Raw genomic sequence first — 20,078 nt, 5'->3', positions numbered from 1 at the left:
GTCTCTTGCCAAGGCACCCCCCTATTCACCCAGCCCAACACGAAGTCAAAGGACAGGGAACCCATCAGTGAAATCCGTACCAGTCAGCCTCCAGGGTCAGAGCAGGGTGGTAAAACCTGGCAAGAAAGTCAGAGAGGCGAGGAGCCGCACAGAGCTAAAGGGAAACGGTACTGAAATCTCTAGCGGCCTGGCCAGGGCTGCTGAGACGCATCCGCTCTGAATGACCCTCACCCACTTTCCAAGGCTGACCTTGGACCCAGGGTGGTAAGGAGCCGGCTCTCACAGGCCCGGAAGGGAGCTGTGTGGTTTTTTGGACCTGCTTACTACTTACTGTATGAGAACCTTGGCCAGGAGCCTGAACCTCCTATCCCTGCACTATGTGTACGCTCATTCAGACGGTCTGTTCAGTCAACATCTCCTGAAAATGACTCAGTGCGGAGCCAGGGCTGGGAGGCACTGGATAAAGAAACGTGGAGCGGCCCCAGGCACCCTCAGCTTCAACCGTGAGTTGTGCGTAGGGCTGGCCGGTGACAGGGTCTCTCCCCGAGCTCTGTGACTCCAGAGGTTGCTCTCATTTGCCTTCTCGGAGTATGAGTGCTATGGACTGTAGCCCGCCAGGCTCCTCTGTCCATGGGATTCTCCAGGCAAGAATACTGGAGTGGGTTGCCATTTCCTCCTCCAGGGGATCTTCCCGACCCAGGGATGGAACCCGAGTCCACCAATGCACCTGGGAAGCCCACCGCCTCCATAACATGAGTCAACCACCTTCCCCACCCCCCACAGTTGGCCTGAGAATTCAAAGAGAAATTATTTTTTACAAAACAGGAGGCACTGGGCCAGGCATGGAGTAAGTGCCCCAAATCTGGGAATCGGTGTTCTTGTTGACAGGCATCCACTGCGCCTCCCTCATTCACCACCCTCTCGCTCTCACACCACACTTGCGTGTTGGGGGTGGGGGGCTCTTTTCTTGCTCCTCCTTGAATACCCATGGCTTTGGGCTGAGTTGACAATTGCCAATATTTATAGGGCACTGACATGCGCTTAATCCTGAAGACAGCCCCGCTTGGAAGGCAGCAGTACTAGGCCCATTTTATAGATGAATAAATTGAGCCCAGAGAGGTTAAGCCACTTGCCCAAGGTCACAGAGTCGAAGAGCAGCAGAGCCCGGCCCTCAAATCCCGCGCTAGACCGCGGCTATCACAAGGGGTGAGGGAGGGAACGAAGCCACCAGTCAATCACGATCGCAGGGCGGACCCGTGCCCGTCCCCTCCCCCGACTGCGGGGGCGCAGCGCCGGGACAAAGGCCCCGCGGCGGCCGGACGTCGGCCAGCCGGGTCCGCGCGGGGGGCGGGAGCGGGGGCCCGGGCCCTTTAAGCGGGGCGGGCCGGCAGCGCGGGGGGCGGGCCGGGGGCGGGCCGGGGGCGGGCCGGGGGCGGGCGGCGGCGGCGGCGGCCGGGCCGGAGGGCGAGCGGAGCGAAGGGCGGCGGCGGCGGCGGCAGCTCGCGCTCGGCCCGGGCTCCCGATCGCGCCCGGCCCCTGGTTCCCGGCCCGCGGCGGCGCGTCCCGCACCCCCCCGCCCGCCCCCGGCCCCCGGAGGAGCGGCCATGCCGCCGCGGCGCAGCATCGTGGAGGTGAAGGTGCTGGACGTGCAGAAGCGGCGGGTGCCCAACAAGCATTATGTGAGTGCCGCGCGGCCCCACGCCCCCTCGAGCTCTGGACCCGTCGGGGGCGGCCGGGGGCCCCCCGGCTCTGAAAACTTCTGCCTCCTGCTCTTTCTCCCCCTCCTTCCCTGCGCTCCCCCGCCGCCCTGCTGCTGCGCGGCCCGGGTCTCTCCCGGCTCCGCCCTCTCCCCCTCCCCCTCCTCCCTTTTGCCCTGTTCAGCTCCTCCACCCTGCGCTCGGGCATCGCCCCTCATCGCCTCCTTGCGTGCCATCTCCCCCTTTCCCTCTTGTTCCCCCTGGTCCCTCCCTTTCCATCCGTGGAGAAGTCTGGCCCCAGCCGGTGTAGGGAACGAGAGGCTGAGAGAGAGGCGCCTGTTCTCAGGCCGCCCGCCCTGTCCCTCCTTGTCCGGAGGCGCTCTGACCCGCAGTGCCCAGCTACAGGTAGCCCCGCCGGGGATCGCCAGGTTGGCCCCGTCCTTCTGGAAGAGGCAGCCTGAAATCTCTGAGAATGGATCCTTTCAGTGCCTGCACCGTGAAAAGGGTTTTTTTTTTTCTTTGGCCCCTTCTCTCCAATAACTTCTGTTTAAAAATGTATGAAAGTTTTTTCCTGGTATCTCCCTGGCAAAATGAGAACTTGTTTAGAGCTGGCTAGGACTTGAGAAAATGGCCCGGTGGCCTCGTTTTGCAGATGGGAAGGCTGAGACTCTGGGAGGCATTGGGTTCTGGAACACGGCTGAGGTGCGTTTGGTTTTTCTCTGCTTCTGGAAGATGTGCCTGGGGTAGACGGTGATCCCCCCACCCCCAAGATGGGAATGGGTTCCCTCACCAGCCTAGGAGCTCAATCTGTGGGTTCAGAGGGCCCTCAGAGGGCCTCAGAGGTTCTAGATAGGGGGCTAGTGGGGCTGGGGGGTGTTGGGCCCTGGGGAGGCCTCTCTGCAGCAGGGAAGGGGGCTCTGGTGTCTCTGGTGGTGAGAAGGGGGCAGTGGCAGCGCCTAGTTGTGGAGAAGTTAACCAGGAAGGGAAAAAAGAGCAAGAGGGAGGGAAAAAATCCTAACAAAGAAGTGTAGGACAATAAAGAGCAAGGGGCGTTGGCTGGCTAAATTCAGCTCCTTGACATCTCTGCAAGTCCTCTTTGGTTCTCTTTTCTTAAGAGGCTCCTTCTTTTAAGATAGAGCTACATGCCCTCCACAGATAGTCTGCACAATTCTGAAAGGAGATAGCCCGGAATCCACTCTGCACTCCCTACAGAAAGGGTGTGCTGTGTGAGCCTGTATTGTTATTGGCTGGGCAGCCGGTTATTCAAGCCTTAGCCAGACGGTGGGAAGCTATTTCCTGGACCTGTGGCATCTTTAAATAGAGTGAAGTTTCCCTTGATTCCAAAGCTAGGTTAAATTGTCTTTTTCTTTTTAATTCCTTATTTATTTATTTTTAACTGTTTCAAATGCTGCCAAGTCTTGGTTTCTTGTTTGAGCTTGTTGACTGTGTAACTGAGTCGCCTCTTTGGTATACAGACAGTTTTTACCAGCTTGGCAACAGGAGGAAGTCTGAAAGTCCCCATGCTGCCTCCCCCCAGATCTGTGAGCCCGGAGCACCAGAATACATGCAGCCACCGAGAACTGGGCGTCACCGTCCACTCTCCCGTCCTCTGCTGGCACATCAGGTGTGGGTGCTTAATTAAGCCCCCGTGACGGATGAGAAAACTAGGGCTTGGAAAGGTGAGGTCCTGTGCCTGAGGTCACAGTCAGGGCGAGAGCAGGAATGTAAACCCACGTCTGTTCAGCACCTGAAAGTGTTTTCCACCAGGCCACACCATTTTGCAGATTTCATGCCCATAGTTTCCCTAAGCATACTCCCCTCAAAGACGAGGAAATCTGCCATCATTTGTGATCACTCTGAGGCTTTTCATTCTCTGCTTAGATCCCTCCCTACCAGTTTTTTGGAGGTTCTGCAGCTCTGAAGGACATCTTTCTAAGCCTTCAACCACTTTTTAGGGGCCCCTTCAGATAAATCTCTACAAATTAACACGGATTTCGGTTTAAATCTTGGCATCACAACTTGCTAGCTGTGTGACCTTGGTTTCCTTGTCTGTAAAATGAGGGTAATGGTGCCCACTTCTTAGGGAGAGAGACCTTGTGACTGGCAGGGTTGACATTCCATAACCGCTAGCCGCCTGCATCCCTGCCCCGTGGTATCCATGTCACTCTGATTGGGAACGTGCCGACGTCATGTGAGGAGGATTTCACCAAGAATTTGTTTTTCTGCATGTGGGTTTAGTCACTCTTGTGATTCAAAGGGCCCCCTCCCTTCCAGCCAGGCTTTTGGGTTCATCAGATGAAGAGGGATAACGAGTTGATCTGAAGCTTGAGTCATCCACGGGAACAGAGAAAATGAACTGCCCTGATGGCAAGAAACCCACCAGCAACTGCCAGTGACCCCCACTCGCGTTCTCCAGTCATCCCTGCCTCCGCCACTCTGGGCAACGGGACGGAGGCAGCTGTTGGCCTGAGCCTGAATTTTCTCCCCACCTAGTGTCCTCTTATCTGCAGTTGGCCCAGCCGCTCTGGAGAGAGAGCATGAACAAGGGAGTTGGACCGTCGCAGGCTCTGCCACTTCCTGCTGTGCGACCTTGAGCTGCTTTACCTCTGTTCACCTCTCTGAGCCCCACCTTCTATATCTGCAGATGGCAGAGCAGAACTTCTAAACCTTCACCCTGTCAATATTCGGGGCCAGATCATTCTCTGTTGTTGGAGGCTGGTCCCGTGTATTGTAGGATGTTCAGCAGCATCTCTAGTTTCTACCCCCTAGATGCCTGTAGCGTCCCCCTCCCTAATTATACCAAAAATGTCCAAAATGTCCCCACATGTGTCCCCTAACCTCTAACCCCCTGCTCCAACGACTCCATGAGAATATACAAGTCGGTTACGGAGGGTTCCCCACCACCTGCTCTCCATTTGCAGCTACTTTGATCTCCTCTGCTCATATCTTGGTTGCCTGAGAAAGAAAAAGTCATAGGGGCTGGAGATCTCCAGCTGCACCTGGAGCTTAGGGCTGCCCATCGGGACTGGACTACTTGTTCGACCTGAAATGGCATCTTCTCCATAATCAAGGTGGCATGTTTATCAGGCCTGGTCCCAGCCTCCTTCACCTTGTGGGCAGAGACATCATCAGTGGGCCCAAGGGCAGAGCCATAGGCCACATTTGGAGAATTCAGGGACAGAAGCTTCCAGGGCCCCTGAGATCCCAATGGATGGGTAGGGATTATTGTTGACAATAATATCAACAGTATTATCATTTGGAGAGGACTTCCCTGGAGCCACTGCTGTCTCTCTGTTGGCCTTTCTCTGCTGGCATCTATCCAGGCTTTCTGAATGAATGGAAAGGGGACTTTCACGTGTGACACCCTGGGAGACCCTCCCAGCTAGGTTATCTTCCAGCTTGAGGGGAGAAGGATGTGCTCCTTGTAGGTTTTGCAGGTTTTATTTGAATTGCCCCAGTTCCGGCACTGGAGAGGGATGTACAGAAGCCTTAGGGTTAGGAAAAATGTCTCTGTTAGCAGGGGCCAGGAGACACTAGCTTGCTCTGTCTTGAGATCATTAGATGTTAAGAACAACAAGATGCTAGGAGTAGTTATAGAAGCAATAATCTTAATAGCTGAAATTTAATTTGTTGTTGTGGGCCAGGCATTAGATGAGCTCTCTGTGTATACATATTTAGTCATCAGAGTGGTCCTTTTAAATAAGTACTTTTTAGTATACTAATACATAATTTTAAATATACAGATACATGAATAAGTTAAATATCTATCTACCATCCAGCTGTCAGATCTTTACATTTTGCCATATTCAAGTCATTTTTATTTTTTAAGAAATAAAACATTGCAGCTGCAAAGCCCCCCGTGCATTCATCCCAACAAGCTCCCCTGTAAAACAAATCACCGTCTCCTACATTTGGTGCTTGTTGTTCCCGTTCACATTTAAAAAATAACCAACAGACATGGTTTTTTTAATTCACTAGCTTTATTGAGGTATGATTTACATACCATAAATTCACCCATTATAAGTATACGGTTGGCTTATTTTTTTTAAAAAATGTATAGAGCTGTGCAGCCATCATCTCAATCCAGCTTTATCATATTCCCATCACCCCCAGAAAGATCCCTTGTTCCCTGTGGCAATCACTCCCCTTGCCACCTAGGTCCCGTGTACCTTTTAATGTTCTTACCTTTTCAGCACTCCCCAGGATCTTATATGGAAAGTTTTATAAACTGTACAAAAACATACTTTTGAGATCTATGTTGGTATATGGAGCTCCAGTTCATTTCACCTGCTGCTTCATATTCCATTTATGAGTATGTTTGGGTTGATTCATGCTTCTGGAGGAAACTTTTAGAATGCTTTCTCTCAGCTGCTTTGTGCATCAGCTCAGTATGGGTCAGACCCAAGGCTCAGGCCCAGCTCACTGGGTTTTCAGCTGTGCATTCAGTGTCCCTGGGAGCGGTGTCTGTGTGTCTCTTTGCTCTGGGTCCTTGCTAACACTCTGAATTGTCAGACTTGTTGTTTTTGTTCAGTTGCTCAGTCGTGTCTGACTCTTTGTGACCCCATGGACTGCAGCATGCCAGGGTTCTGTGTCCTTCACTATCCCCTGGAGTTTGCTCAGATTCATGTCCATTGAGGCAATGTTGCTGTCTAATCATATCATCCTCTGCTGCCCGCTTCTCCTCCTGCGTTCAATCTTTCCCAGCATCAGGGTCTTTTCCAATGAGTCAGCTTTTCGAATCAGGTGGCCAAAGTACTGGAGCTTCAGCTTCAGCATCAGTCCTTCCAATGAATATTCAGGGTTGATTTCCTTTAGCATTGACTGGTTTGATCTCCTTACCATCCAAGGGACTCTCAGGAGTCTTCTCTAGCCCCATGATTCAAAAGTATCAGTTTGATGCTCAGCCCTTCTGGTCCAACTCTCGCATCCCCTACATGACTACTGGAAAAACCATAGCTTTGACTTTTTAGTGGTTGCAGAATAGTATCTCATAGCAGTGTTTGTTTGCGTTTCCCTGCTCTCTAGTAAAATTAAGCATCTTTTCACACCTCTCTCAGCCATTTGAGTTTCCTCTTCTGTGAGTTAATTGTTTTATCTTTTGTCCCCTTTTTCAGTATATTGAGTGATTGGTTTTCTATTAATTTATAGGATTTATTTATACACTTGGGATCCTGGTCCTTCATTAGTGTTCCTGTTTTCTCCCTGAAACCAGAGGTTCAGAGTGGTACAGGCACATACCTGAGGTCATGCAGCAAAGCGTGGCAGGGTGGGGATTGATGTACGTGTACTCAGCAGCTCTGTGATCCCACCCCTGAGCCAAGTGACCTTGGGTGGATCATTTAAGCCTCCAGGCCCCAGCTTCTGCATCCTGGCCCTTCCTCATCTCACTGTCCGCCTAGTCTGGACTGACGAAGCACAAGCTGCCGCCAGCCCTTAGTCATTCTCACCCCAGGAAAGCTCTAGGTTGATTGTGCCCCTGGAGTGACGGGTTGGCAGACCCTGTGTTCCTGGCTTTGAGACCTCCCTCCTCACTTGCCATGCTCTAAGAGCTGAGGGTCTCTCCTCTGAGCAGCTGACTTTTGCAGGATGGATCATGCCCATATGAGGCATTATCAGCATTCTTGTTTCAGTCTATGGGAGGCCACTGGCTGGCAGGCTCAGTGGTTCGGAACGAACTGTGAATCTGCTGCCCAAATTAGCTACATTCTGTTTTCCAGCCTCCCCGGCCCCTCCCCCCAGACATCCTGGCACCCCATTTTGCAGAAACACGCAGGGCAGGCCAACAAACTTGAGTGAAAAGAACTTGGGCGTCAGAGACAAACATTTCTGCCTTCAAATTCTGCGTGGTCTTGGGTGACTCACTCAACCCCAAGCCTTAGTTTCTGTATGTGTGAAATGAGGACAGTGTCACCCTTCTAGGATGGTTGTGTGCTTGTTTAGATAATGTGTGCACTCGATCCGTTCTCCATCCCTCCTGCCGAGGGATAACTGCCAGCTCCCAGCACATTTCTTATGGCTGCACCGTTGCTTCGTGAAGGAAGGACCTGACTCTGAATTCTCTTCATGAGCGCCTAACCTGGGTGACCTCGCACAGCAGCTCCCCGAGGGTCTGTAAAATAGGAGCAGTAAGAGTGCTTACCTGCAGGGGTGTGGTACTCCTCACACACTGCGGAGCCTGATGCCTCCTGTAGAAAAGGCACTCAGTCATTGGCCGTCATGAAAACTGCCATAACTGACAGTAATTGCCATGACCCACCTCTCTGCCTCTCTCCTGCCTGCTGCCCTGGGGGCCTGCGAGTGTTTTCTCTACTTGGGGTGCTGCCGCAGGCAGGATGCTTGCTGCCCTGGGAGAGGTCCATGAGCAAGGCAGAGCCCACCTGCCTTCCGTGTAGGCACCAGAAAGGCATCTGCTCTGGACTCTCTTCCCTCTTGGAACTGTGAACTCATCTCTTGCCACTTCTTGGGCTCAAGGACTGGAAAGCCACACGCAGAGCCCCGCCTCCGCGGCGTGAGCCAGGGGAGAGTCTCGGAGGCCAGAGCCTGTCTGCAGAGCACAGCCCTCGGAGGAGCTGTGGCACACGGAGTTAGTGCCTTCAGGAGACATTAAGGCCCCTCGGGTAGGTTCGCTTTGTTTGTTTGTTTGTTTATTTCAGTGGCTGTTGGCCTTGCCAGCCATGCTGTGCCATCTTATTCGCTCTGGTCCACGGTTGCAAGGAGCCAGGCCCTTCACCTCACCTGCCAGCTCATCCTCAGCCTGCCAGTCTTATACTCTGGACCCCTGCACTTGTCTGAAGATCCAAGGGAGTGAGGCTATCATATCTTCATATTTATTTAAATGTCACTTTAGTTCAGACTTTGAATCAATGCCATTCCTTGCTTCTGGTAAGCAAAGAAAGTACACCAAGTGGCCTGGGTTCAAATCCCGGCCCTGCCACCTCCCGACAGTGTGACTTCAGACAAATTACTTACCTTTTCTGCACCTCGTCTCTGTTTCCTCGTCTGTAATAATGGTAGTTCAATAATTTCATTGGGCTGATGTGAGGACGCAATGGTCCTGGCACACAGTAAGGGCTTAATAGCTCTGAGCTATATTAGGAGTATACAAACTTAGTATCATTTATGATGGTAAAAGTTAGAAACCACTTAAACACCCATCAATAGAGGATACAATAAATAAAACGTACTATAACCATGAGCTACAAAGAGCTAGAATGCCATCTAGATGGCAAAAAAATGTGTTCCATCTTCTGTCACTGGAATGTAAAATAGTAAAAGCCGGTGGCAAAACCAGTGGCAAAACCACGTGCTCAGACTGACTCCCACCTGGTCACAAATGAAAGCTGAAAACGTGCATCAGTGAAAGCACAGAAGCCTGGATGATGAGATATATGTCACTTTCTTTTTGCTCATCTGTGCATTTCTCTGTTTTCCAAATGTTCTGCGGAGAACCCATATTCCTGTTTTTAGTTAAAAATTTAAAACACAGCAAATGCTCACTTGGAAAGAGAAGCGGTGCCAGGCCGTGGCGGCTCCAGCCAGGTTCCCTCCTCCCTGCCCCCTGTGCTGTCCTGAAGCCACAGAGGCCTCCGGCTCCTCCGAGGGCTGTGCTCTGCAGACAGGCTCTGGCCTCCGAGACTCTCCCCCGACTCGCGCCGCGGAGGCGGGGCTCTGCATGTGGCTTTCCAGTCCTTGAGCCCAAGAAGTGGCAAGAGATGAGTTCACAGTTCCAAGAGGGAAGAGAGTCCAGAGCAGATGCCTTTCTGGTTGAAATGCTCCTTGCTCGGGGCCAGGCCCTCTCCCCACTGGGAGGCCTGGGGTCTCCCACCAGTCGGCCTGTGAGGAGGGGCTGGTGCAGCTCCTCAGGGGCTCTCATATCAGTAATGCTTATATTGGAATAGGTTGGAAAGACTTACAGTCTGGATGGAGTTCAAGAGTCTGCACCATGAGGTCACAGGGACACCAGAAAGGTCATTCAGGCTAGAGGTGTGCCCCCACACCCACTCCCCTGGACGGATCATCCATTGGCTTGTCACCCATCCAGAGGTGCACAGGCGTCATCACACAGCAGAGTCATCACCCGGCCAAAAAGGCCTAGCGTACTGTTCCATGCATGGACACTCGTATCCTGTTGCAAGTCGTGCATGGTTTTTTCCTTGAAGAAAGAGCTCTGGGGAGCCAAAAGGTCTTACTTGGTGGTGTGATTCCATTTTCTCCTTCCCCTGGGAGGCCAGGGCCAGCTGCAAGTCACTGCAGCTACGAGAAAGGCAGCCGCCAACTGGGCGTCCTGTCAGCCTGGCGAGCACAAGGCGTGAGGCGTGCGCCCTGGCCCAGGGTGAGGAGGCCTCTTCAGGAGGCCGTGAGGCCGGGAGGGTGCGTGCAGCGTCTGCGCTGAGACTGGGCTCGGGGCTGGTTCTGTTCTTCACTCACTCTGGGACCTCAGCCTTCTCCTCTGGGAAATGGGCGGCTCTGGCGAGGAAGTTACGTGAGCTTTTGTGCAGAGTGCCCGAGGGCGCTGCTGGGATGGCTGTACCTCGGTGCCTCCTGGCCCGGCGTCGTGCCCAGAAACTGGGGCCCTGGGGTCCCTCTCAAGAGCCCTTGTCAGTGGCGTCGCCCAGGCCAGGGTGGAGCTGGTACCCCTGCCCTCTGCCGGTTTGTGGGGACTGGCTGATGCAGTAGACGGGAGGCCTGGGGTCTCCCACCAGTCGGCCTGTGCGGAGGGGCTGGTGCAGCTCCTCAGGGACTCTACCAGGAGCCCGCAGGCCCGAGCTTTGCTGGAAGCCATCCTCCTTTTGTCCCGTTTTCCAAACTGCAGGTGTTCTCTCCTCATACTTGCTGGCCCAGGTGCAGACCTGCAGACGGGAGATGACCCAAGCCTGGGACCTTTTCATGTAGCAAAGGGACAAGGGACCAGAGGTGCATCCATTCTGTGTGTGTGTGTGTGTTTAGCGGGTGGGGAGGCAGAGCTCTCCTGCCAGCTTTTGCAGGCCTCTCTCCGGCCGTCTCAGAGCTTAGGGCTGCCAAACTTACCAAAGGAAATACAGGATGCCCAGGGAAGTTTAAATTTCAGATAAACATACAAAATTTGGGACATACTTATACTAAAAAATCATTCATTATTTATTTGAAATTCAAGTTTCCCTGGGCATCCTGTGCTTGATCTGGCAAGACTGCTAAAACTACCACTTTCAATAAGACAACTACCAAGAAACGATCATACTTTGTGATCCCGACAGTTCTTAAGAATTCACTGAACACAGGTAAATCCCTTCAGGGGCCAGGCACTTCTGAGCAAAGAGATGATACCCAGATGTGCAAAGCAGGGATTCAGACCTCAGGGAGGCTGGTGTCCTGAGAGATAGATGGGTGGCAGTTTAGGACTAGTCTGGCACTGAGGAATGAGCAGGGGCCTGTGCCCTTGGATTCTGGGAAGCTGGACTTGGAGAAGACAGCACAGTACCCAAGGCTGCTCACACCCGCAGGAGAGATGCTGCCGAGTGGCGAAGGGTAAAGGGGCTTCAGGCAGAGAGAACAGAGGACAGGGAAGCGGCAGCCCTGGCATCTGGCATGTTTGAAAAAAGCAGGAGAGGTTTGAGGGATGGAGATGGAACTTGATGGGTGGCTGGGGGCCCCAAGGGTCTGGGGGCTTCTGACTGGGCCAAAACCCACAAAAGAATAAAAGCAAAGGGAACTCCCTGACAGTCCAGTGGTTAAAATGAAGTTGCTCAATCTGTCCAACTCTTTGCGACTCCATGGACTATAGTCTACCAGACTTCTCAGTCCATGGGATTTTCCAGGCAAGAGTACTGGAGTGGGTTGCCATTCCCTTCTCCAGGGGATCTTCCCGACCCAGGGATTGAACCCACGTCTCCTGCATTGTAGGCAGACGCTTTACCCTCTCAGCCACCAGGAAAGCCCCAGTGGTTAAGGCCCCACTCTATTGCTGCTGGTGGGCCTGAGTTCAGTCCCTGGTTGGGGAACTAAATTCCCACTAGCCACATGGCACAACCTAAATAAATAAACGTAGACTCTACCTTCAAGAAGGCCTTGCCCGCCTCCTCTCACCACGCCACCCCCCTCCCGCCCCCCACCCACACACACCCAGCCAGTGCTCAGAATCAGAGATGTCCCAGATGAAAGTTGCTGGAAAGGTCAGGAGGAGCTGGGACTCAAGAACACTCCCCCAGCTTGATGGGTTGGGGGCACACCTTTCACGGGAGAATGGAAGGGGCAGACACAGAACAAACCTGGGAGGCTAGAGGGAGAGAACACCTGTCCACAGGAGGACTGTGTGCAGACAGGAGAGATGAAGTCAGAGAGGGAGGGAGGGATGGGAAAGAGCAGAGGGTCTGTGAAAGCCAGCAGGGCGTCCCTGGCGGCTCAGCAGTAAAGAATCCACCTGTGGCACAGGAGACGTGGGTTCCATCCTTGGGTTAGGAAGATCCCCTGGAGACGGGGATGCAACCCACTCCACTATTCTTGCCTGGAGAATCCCATGGACAGAGGAACCTGGTGGGCTACAGTCCATGGGGTCACAAGCCGGGCGTGACTTAGCAACTAAACCGCCACCACCAACATCATGAAAGCCAGCAGGAATTCTGAAATTTGGGAGGGATTAAATAACTCCGGATTTGTTTGGTTCTCAAGACTTAATAATCATTTATTGTTATTATTATTGAACAGCTTTCATTTACTCCAGTGCTTATTATGTGCTCAAAAGCTTTTCATGCCTTATGTCGCAGAATCTGAGCAGCAGTTCTGTGGGATAAGGAGTATTACTCAGGACTCTTGGGTAGCAAGTGACAGAAATGAGCCTAGCTAACTTAAGCCAGAGGGAATGTACTAGATAAATGGCTCTGGCAGAACTGGCTTAGCCCCCAGTCACAGAAAGGACCTGGCCAGCTGGGGCCATCCAGGGAGTTGAAACTGCCAACGGGCCTCAGAACATCACGAGAAGCAGGCACCTGCTCCATCCCTCAGTCCCTGTGGCCACTCATGAGTCCAGTTCCAGGGAGAGAGAAACTGGATTGGCCCAGCCGGGTCTCCTGACTCTCCTTTGGTTAGGCAGGGGCAAGGAGCTGTGATAGACCGGCCCACTGGAATTGCCAGTAGTCATTGTAGGGGACTTAGGGTACTGTGTTGCTGGAAGAAGTGGAGCGTGGCGCCCGAATAGGTGGAAACAGTAGATGTCTGCTACGCAGGCACTGTTACTAGCCCATTTCACAAACGTGGAAACTGAGGCTTAGATGAAGTACTTCGCCCAGGATCACACTCGTCTCTGCTGTCATTGAATGTAAAGAATGGTACACTCAACTCGCCACCACCTCCACCCTTCAGACTTGCCTTTAAAGTACATAAGGATAGGATTTTCTGTTCTGCTTGATTAGGCAGAATTGCAGGACCCCCTTGCCTGCTCCACTGACAAAGAAAGCCAAAAACCCACACAGTGGCGTCACCGTTTCCTCCTTCCCAGCCAAGGTGTGAATCAGCAGCCGGTGGCGTTGGGCCATCCTTGGCTGCCAGTCCATTGCACAGATGTGGTTTATTGTCTGCCCTGGGCCAGGCCTGGCCCCAAGCCAAAGAGAGGCTGAGATGACCAGGCAGCCTTTGTCCTCACAGAGGTCACCATCTGTTTAGACCGTGTCACTGTGGCGTAAGGGCTGTGGTGGGGCCTGCTATAGGGCCGTGGGGACAGGACAAGGGGCCAAGGCCTGGCTTGCCCATGCGCTGCTAGGAGAGAGGCGGCATTCTGAGCTGGGGTCCACAGGAGATGGGTGTTCCTGGACAAGGAGAGCCAGCTAGCAGAGTTCTTAATACGGGTAGAATTTGGAGGGTCCTTGAACTTCAAGGGGGAGGAGTACATCTTTATCATCAATAACCTCCAATAGCAATTTAGCATTGGTTTCCTTTAGGAAGACAGCGACCCTTGGATATTTACTAAGGCTTGTGACTTTGTCACAGGTGGAAATTCACAGGCATTCCCACATCACTTTACAATTGTTGCATGGACCCTGGTAGATCGTTTACACTTACCCTGCTTCAGAATCATGATGCTCTTTGACCTACTGCTGGATTTTGTTACTTATTGCTTTAATAAAGTGTGTGTCTATTCATTATCTTTTGAAACATTTTTATTCAGTATTAGTTTCATTTGGAATGTTACATGCTTTATTCATTTTTAAGTTATTTTGAGAAGGGGACCATAGATACCATCAGATTGCCAAAAAGCTCCATGGCACAAATATACAAAAAGGCGAAAGACTTCTGGGTAGAAGTTTCAGAGTTTGGGCTTGGAAGTCAGCCGTCAGTTTGACCTGGCCCTGCTCGTGACTGGCTGAGTGTATGATCTTCGTAAGTGACTTGACTTCTTTGTGCCTTGGGGTTTTCATCTGTAAAATGAGGGTAAGAACAGTACCTACTGTGGGTTATTTCCTGTAAAGGGTTTGGAGCAGTGCCTAGGACATAAAGCACTGGATAGTTGCCTGTTAGTATTATATTTATCATCATCATTATCATCCCTTAACGAATGATGCGCATTTTTAATAAGCAACCTTGGACCATGTGACATGGGTGGTCTGGAATGACCACACCTTGAGAAACAGTCTCTAAATGGACACACCCCCTCCTAAGATTTAAAAGCAACATTCCCTGAAGATTTACGTATTTGGGTGTTTAGCAGTGTGGTGATTGAAAATATTGAAAATAACATCAGTGCTTATCAGAGGCATGATTAAATAAATGGACTACTGAAGATCCTTCAAAAATTTTTCTCAAAGAGTTTTAAATGAAATAGGGACTCACTCACCATGTAACACAAGTGAAAAAGGTCATATATACAATGTGATCTTAATTTCATAAACTAACGTATAGAAAAAGGACCTGGGGAGAAATATGCCCGAAGCTTCGTCTCTGGTGTTAGAAATGTGCATGCTTGTTAAGACCTCAGACTCTGCCATCAGACTTCATTCCCAGCTGGATGGAACAGGTTACTTCACACACTGGATCTTACTTTCCACCACCACTGAGTGGAAACAGGAATGCAGTGCAGCCTCGTAGGGAACACGCTGGAGGCCGTTGGTGGTTGTGCACAATTCCACTGTTTTGCATTGGGTTATATTTTTTATGTATTATCCCAGGTTTCTCTAGAGGGGAGAGGACTGGGTTAGGACCAGAGTCAGGAAAGTGTCCTGAAGGGAGGGAGAAGAAGGGACCCCACTTCCCCTGCTCCCTTTTTTCTGTCTCATAGACTTGTATATGAAGACCCAGAAACTGGTGGAAAAGTCCACATAGGGGTTCACAGCAAGGCTAGAAAGAATAGTCGGCTGGGTGAGGAGACCAGCAGGGCACAGGTACAGGGGTGGCCAAGGAACCCACAGAACCTGCCCTTTGGGAACCACCTGCAGTTGCATGCAGGAAAAGGGCTCCTTGGATGTGCAAAGTTTGGTACCCACTTAGGCAGCCTCGCCTCCTTTATCTGGTGTGAGAATCCCTAATCCTTTTCTGATACCCCAATAGACGGCTGTCCCCAGGGTTTGAGAGCCCAGTCCCTCTACATTCTCATCTGTTTCTTTTCTCCCTCGTGCCCTCAAGCCCAGAGGGATAGGAGGATGAAGCTGCACTTACATGGAGGGGACAGATGTTTAGGGAGTATCCTAGACCGTCTTAGTTGGCCTGTATCTACCTGTCACCCAACCAGGGCATCAGCTTAGATGTTTCCTAGTGGACCAGGCCCGTCTCAGTGCTCATACCTTGGGTCTAGTTGTCTGTTAACTTGTCTCCTCTCCACTAGGCCCTGAGTCCCTCACAGTCCAGGACCTGACCCAGAACAAATCAGTTCTTGTTCTTTCAATGAACCCTCTTAGTCCCAAGGTCCCATGATTCTAGGGTGATGGCCATTGATGGCATCCTTCAACTGAGACAGAGTTAGATGCCTTGTGTTGACCTGCTCCTGCCACCAGGCCAAGCATTGTGTCCTGGTAGATAAGGCACAGGCTTTGGAGGCAGCCAGGCCTGGGTGTAAATCCTGGCTTTGTTACTTTCTACCTGTGCGGTTTAGGGTTTGTTACTTAACCTCTCAGAACCTCAGTATCTTCTTCATCTTACTGCAAGGACATCCAACCAGTACGTTCTAAAGGAGATTAGCCCTGGGATTTCTTTGGAAGGAATGATGCTAAAGCTGAAACTCCAGTACTTGGGCCACCTCATGCGAAGAGTTGACTCATTGGAAAAGACGCTGATGCTGGGAGGGATTGGGGGGCAGGAGGAAAAAGGGATGACAGAGGATGAGATGGCTGGATGGCATCACTGACTCGGTGGACGTGAGTCTGAGTGTACTCCAGGAGTTGGTGATGGACAGGGAGGCCTGGCGTGCTGCGATTCTTGGGGTCGCAAAGAGTCGGACACGACTGAGCGACTGTACTGAACTGAACTGAGTAAGTGACACATAGCAAACCTTCAAGAGAAAAGCAACTAATTCTCAGTCTAGTCCAGTGGACACAGATGGAATACTTTAACCCCTTGGGATGCTACAAGGTCGAGCCGTATGAAGTTTGTAAGAGCAGTTCTGTACGTTTTCCTTGCTGTTGGAGGCTCTGGCGGTGTGTCTGCTTTCATCATTGGTTTAGATTTCCTGTCTCATCCTGTTTACTTAGTCGCAGTCAATCCAGACCCCCCCACCCCGCCCCCAAGGCTGTAGTTTCCCATCCACCTCCCCTCCCCGTCCCCCACCTGCTCTGCTCATGGCCGTGCTGTGGTCCCCAGCGTGTGTGCCCTTAGTCGGGTCTGTGCTTTGTCTTCATGTCTCATTAGGTGGTGTTTTTCCCCCATTGCAGTAAGTTGAATTGGTGCATCACTGTGCAGTTACAGGAGAAGGCAATGGCACCCCACTCCGGTACTCTTGCCTGGAAAATCCCGTGGACGGAGGAGCCTGGTGGGCTGCAGTCCACGGGGTCGCACAGTCGGACACAACTAAAGCGACTTAGCAGCAGCAGCAGCAGCAGTAATGAAATTGTCAGTTTTTGACTTAACAAATGGCAATTTCACTTAGTTCAACCTAATAATCTAGTTTGGTTTGGGCCTACGGAACCCACTCTGCTTGCATGGCAGGGGATTAAGGGCCACCACTCTACCAGGCATCTCATTGACATTATCACATTTACACATTAAACAGCCCTGCTGCTGCTGCTGAGTCGCTTCAGTCGTGTCCGACTCTGCGCAACCACATAGACAGCAGCCCACCAGGCTCTCCTGTGCCTGGGATTCTCCAGGCAAGAACACTGGAGTGGGTTGCCATTTCCTTCTTCAATGCATGAAAGTGAAAGGGAATTCGCTCAGTTGTGTCCGACTCTTAGCGACCCCAAGAACTGCAGCCCACCGGGCTCCTCCGTCCATGGGATTTTCCAGGCAAGAGTACTGGAGTGGGCTGCCATTGCCTTCTCCGACAGCCCTGAGAGACTGTAAATACTCTTCCAGTCATCCCTTGGTATCCATGGGGGGCTGGTTCCAAGGCCTCTTGTGGATACCAAAATCCGTGGATTCTGGAGTCCCTTATATACAGTGGCATAGTGTTTGCACATAACCTTGTTCAGTTCCGTTCAGTTCAGTTGCTCAGTTGTGTCTGACTCTTTGCAACCCCATGAACTGCAGCACACCAGGCCTCCCTGTCCATCACCAACTCCCGGAGTTCACCCAAACTCATGTCCATTGAGTCAATGACGCCATCCAACCATCTCATCTTCTGTCGTCCCCTTCTCTTCCTGCCTTCAATCTTTCCCAATATCAGGGTCTTTTCAGATGAGTCAGCTCTTCACATCAGGTGGCTGAAATACTGGAGTTTCAGCCTCAGCATCAGTCCTTCCAGTGAACAGCTGGAACTGATCTCCTTTAGGATGGACTGGCTGGCTCTCCTTGCAGTCCCCTTGTGTATCCTGGCAAATACTTGAATCATCTCTAGGTTACTTATAATACCTAATACAATGTAAATGCTATGTAGATAGTTGTAAATACAGTGTAAATGCTATGTAAATAGTTGCCGGCAAACAGCAAATTCAAATTTTGGGGGGGAACTTTCTAGATTTTCTTCCTCTTTCTTTTTTAATCTGTGCTTGGTTGAATCCACAAATGCAAAGGGCTGACTGTATTAGCATCCCCATTTACCAGATGGGGAAACTGGGGCTCCTAAGTAGCTTGCTCAAGGAAGTATATAGCCAGGGTTGGAACCCAGGTCTGTCTGACTGAGTCTGTGGCTGTTTGCTTTGCTGCTGTCTTGAGATGGGGCTGCCTGTCTCCCTGTGGAGTGGCAGGAGGGCTCACAGCACTCTCTTGGACCCTCTGAGCCAGGGGCTGGCAGCTATAGACTGAAACTCCCTGAGACGCTGCTGTGGGATGCCACGTTTCTTTTTCTGGTTTGGACAGTTGGCTTCTGCAGTTTCTGCTGCAGCCTCTGTAGCTTTGTAGGGGGCATTATGGAGTCAGACAAACCTGGGTTTGCATTCTGGCCCCCTCCTCAAGCAGCGGTGTGGCTTTGGACCCGCCATCAGTTTACTGTGCTGTGAAATGGGATGGATGGTAAGCTTCACTCCGCAGGGCTCCTGAGAGCAGAGTGCTGAGGATTTCACAAGTGCTCATTAGTGCTGATCCTCAGCTGGAGAACCCCTGTGAACCCCAGATTCACAGCCTCTCCAAGCTCCACCAAGAGAATTAGCCCTCCTCCTCGTGCTCCATCAGCGGCTGTGAAGTGCTCCCTAGAGGGCCTGTGGCCTGTGAGAGGATTGTACCACTCTCTTCTCTGCTGAGTACCTACTGTGTGTCAGACACTGTGCTGAGCCATTTAGGTGTGAACCGAGACCCCAGGCAGCGCAGTGGTGAAGAATCTGCCTGCCGGTCCGGGAGATGCGAGAGACTTGGGTTCGATCCCTCGGTCAGGAAGATCTTCTGCAGTAGGAAATGGCAACCCATCCAGTATTCTTGCCTGGGGAATCCCACAGACAGAGGAACCTCGTGGGTTCCAGTCCATGGGGACACAGAGTCAGACACGACAGAGCACGCACTCACTAAGACCCAGGGGACCGCATGTCCCGCAGTCCTGGTTTATTTTCTGGCTACGCCACATGGCACGCGGGAGCTTAGTTCCCCGGTCAGGGACTGGACCCGCGCCCAGCCCCCTGCAGGAGAAGCGCAGAATCGGAACCACTGGGCCACCAGGGAAGACCCCCGCAGCCCTGGTCTAGGTCTTAGGTCTGTCACGTGCTGGCCGTGTGGCCTTGTGCTGGCTGTGTGGCCTTGTGTCGGCCGTGTGGCCTTGTGTTGGCCGTGTGGCCTTGTGTTGGCCGTGTGGCCTTGTGTCGGCCAGCGTCGCCACACCCCGCGCCCAGTCCGCCAAATAAGCGTGGCCGTTTTGATTCTTTTACGCTGCTCGGCTTTATTCCTGCTGCCTGTGCGCTTGCACACAGTGGGTGCTCCAGCTGGCGCCCTAGTTCTCCCCATAGGGAGAGATTTAAAATCTCTCAGCTGCGTTTCCTGCATTGCCCCGGCTCCTCTGAGGCCTGGCAACCTGGGCAATCTCCACGAGCCCTCAATGCTTGCCCTGGAGGCTTTCCTAGAAAGCTAGCCTTCAGGTTAGTTTCAGCAGAGCGTGGGCTCTGGCTGCCAACACCTCTGCTCGCCATTGGAAAGTTCCCCGTGCTTCTCCAGCCAGATGTGTGCAAGGCCGTGAGCTGGCAGCCAGAGGCCCGGCTGATGCTGCAGACCCGGTCCAGCAAGAGTTTCCACCAGCTCCGAGTCTCCGCCTAGAGGATCAGAGGGGCCGGACCCCCTGGCCCTGCGAGTGGGTCATGCCCATCCTCTGGGTGAGACCCCAGCAGTGAGGGCAGGATGGGCCTCAGGGAGGGCAGTTGATTGGATTTCACAGCAAAAGACATTCCTGATTTTCCCGTTTAACATAGCTTATCTCGACAGATTTGAGTCAGCCCTGGAGGGGGCCGGGGGACAGGCTCAGCCTGAGCCTCTAGGGCCCCATCTCTGTGAGAGAGTTATTAGTGATTGCACGCAAAGCTTCCTGCAAGTCAGGCTGTGTGCCAAGATTCTGCCCTGCATTAGCCTGTTGAATCCTTAGCCAACCCTGTAAAGTAGGTATGACTGTTCTGTCCACTTTACAAACAAGAAAATGGAGACTCAGAGCCATGAAGTGACTTGTGAAGTCCCACAGCAGTGTTAAGCTATAGAGCTCAGAGTCACACCTGGGTACCAGAAAGCCAGTGCCTTTTTTTTTTTTTAATGGCATTAAAGAGTAGTTGTTAATTTTATTTTTTATTTATATGCATGCGTGCAGGAGGATTCCCTTTTTTGGTGTCACATTCTGTTAGCTTCTGTGCCTGTGCAGGTTCT

At 52.1% G+C, this 20,078-nt stretch overlaps 1 protein-coding gene across 1 annotated transcript in view; it reads left to right on the top strand.

The window, feature by feature from the left end:
• Positions 1-1,604: 1,604 nt before the first annotated feature.
• Positions 1,605-20,078, top strand: part of SH3PXD2B (SH3 and PX domains 2B) — a 116,394-nt gene continuing 97,920 nt past the window's right edge. Inside the window, exon 1 of the mRNA XM_068990633.1 lies at positions 1,605-1,679. Coding sequence (XP_068846734.1) covers positions 1,605-1,679 — 75 coding nt within the window. The remainder of the gene's footprint in view (positions 1,680-20,078) is intronic.

This window comes from Capricornis sumatraensis, chromosome 18, assembly GCF_032405125.1.
Source record: "Capricornis sumatraensis isolate serow.1 chromosome 18, serow.2, whole genome shotgun sequence".
Lineage (NCBI taxonomy): Eukaryota > Metazoa > Chordata > Mammalia > Artiodactyla > Bovidae > Capricornis > Capricornis sumatraensis.
This window is presented reverse-complemented; position numbering and strand designations above follow the sequence as displayed.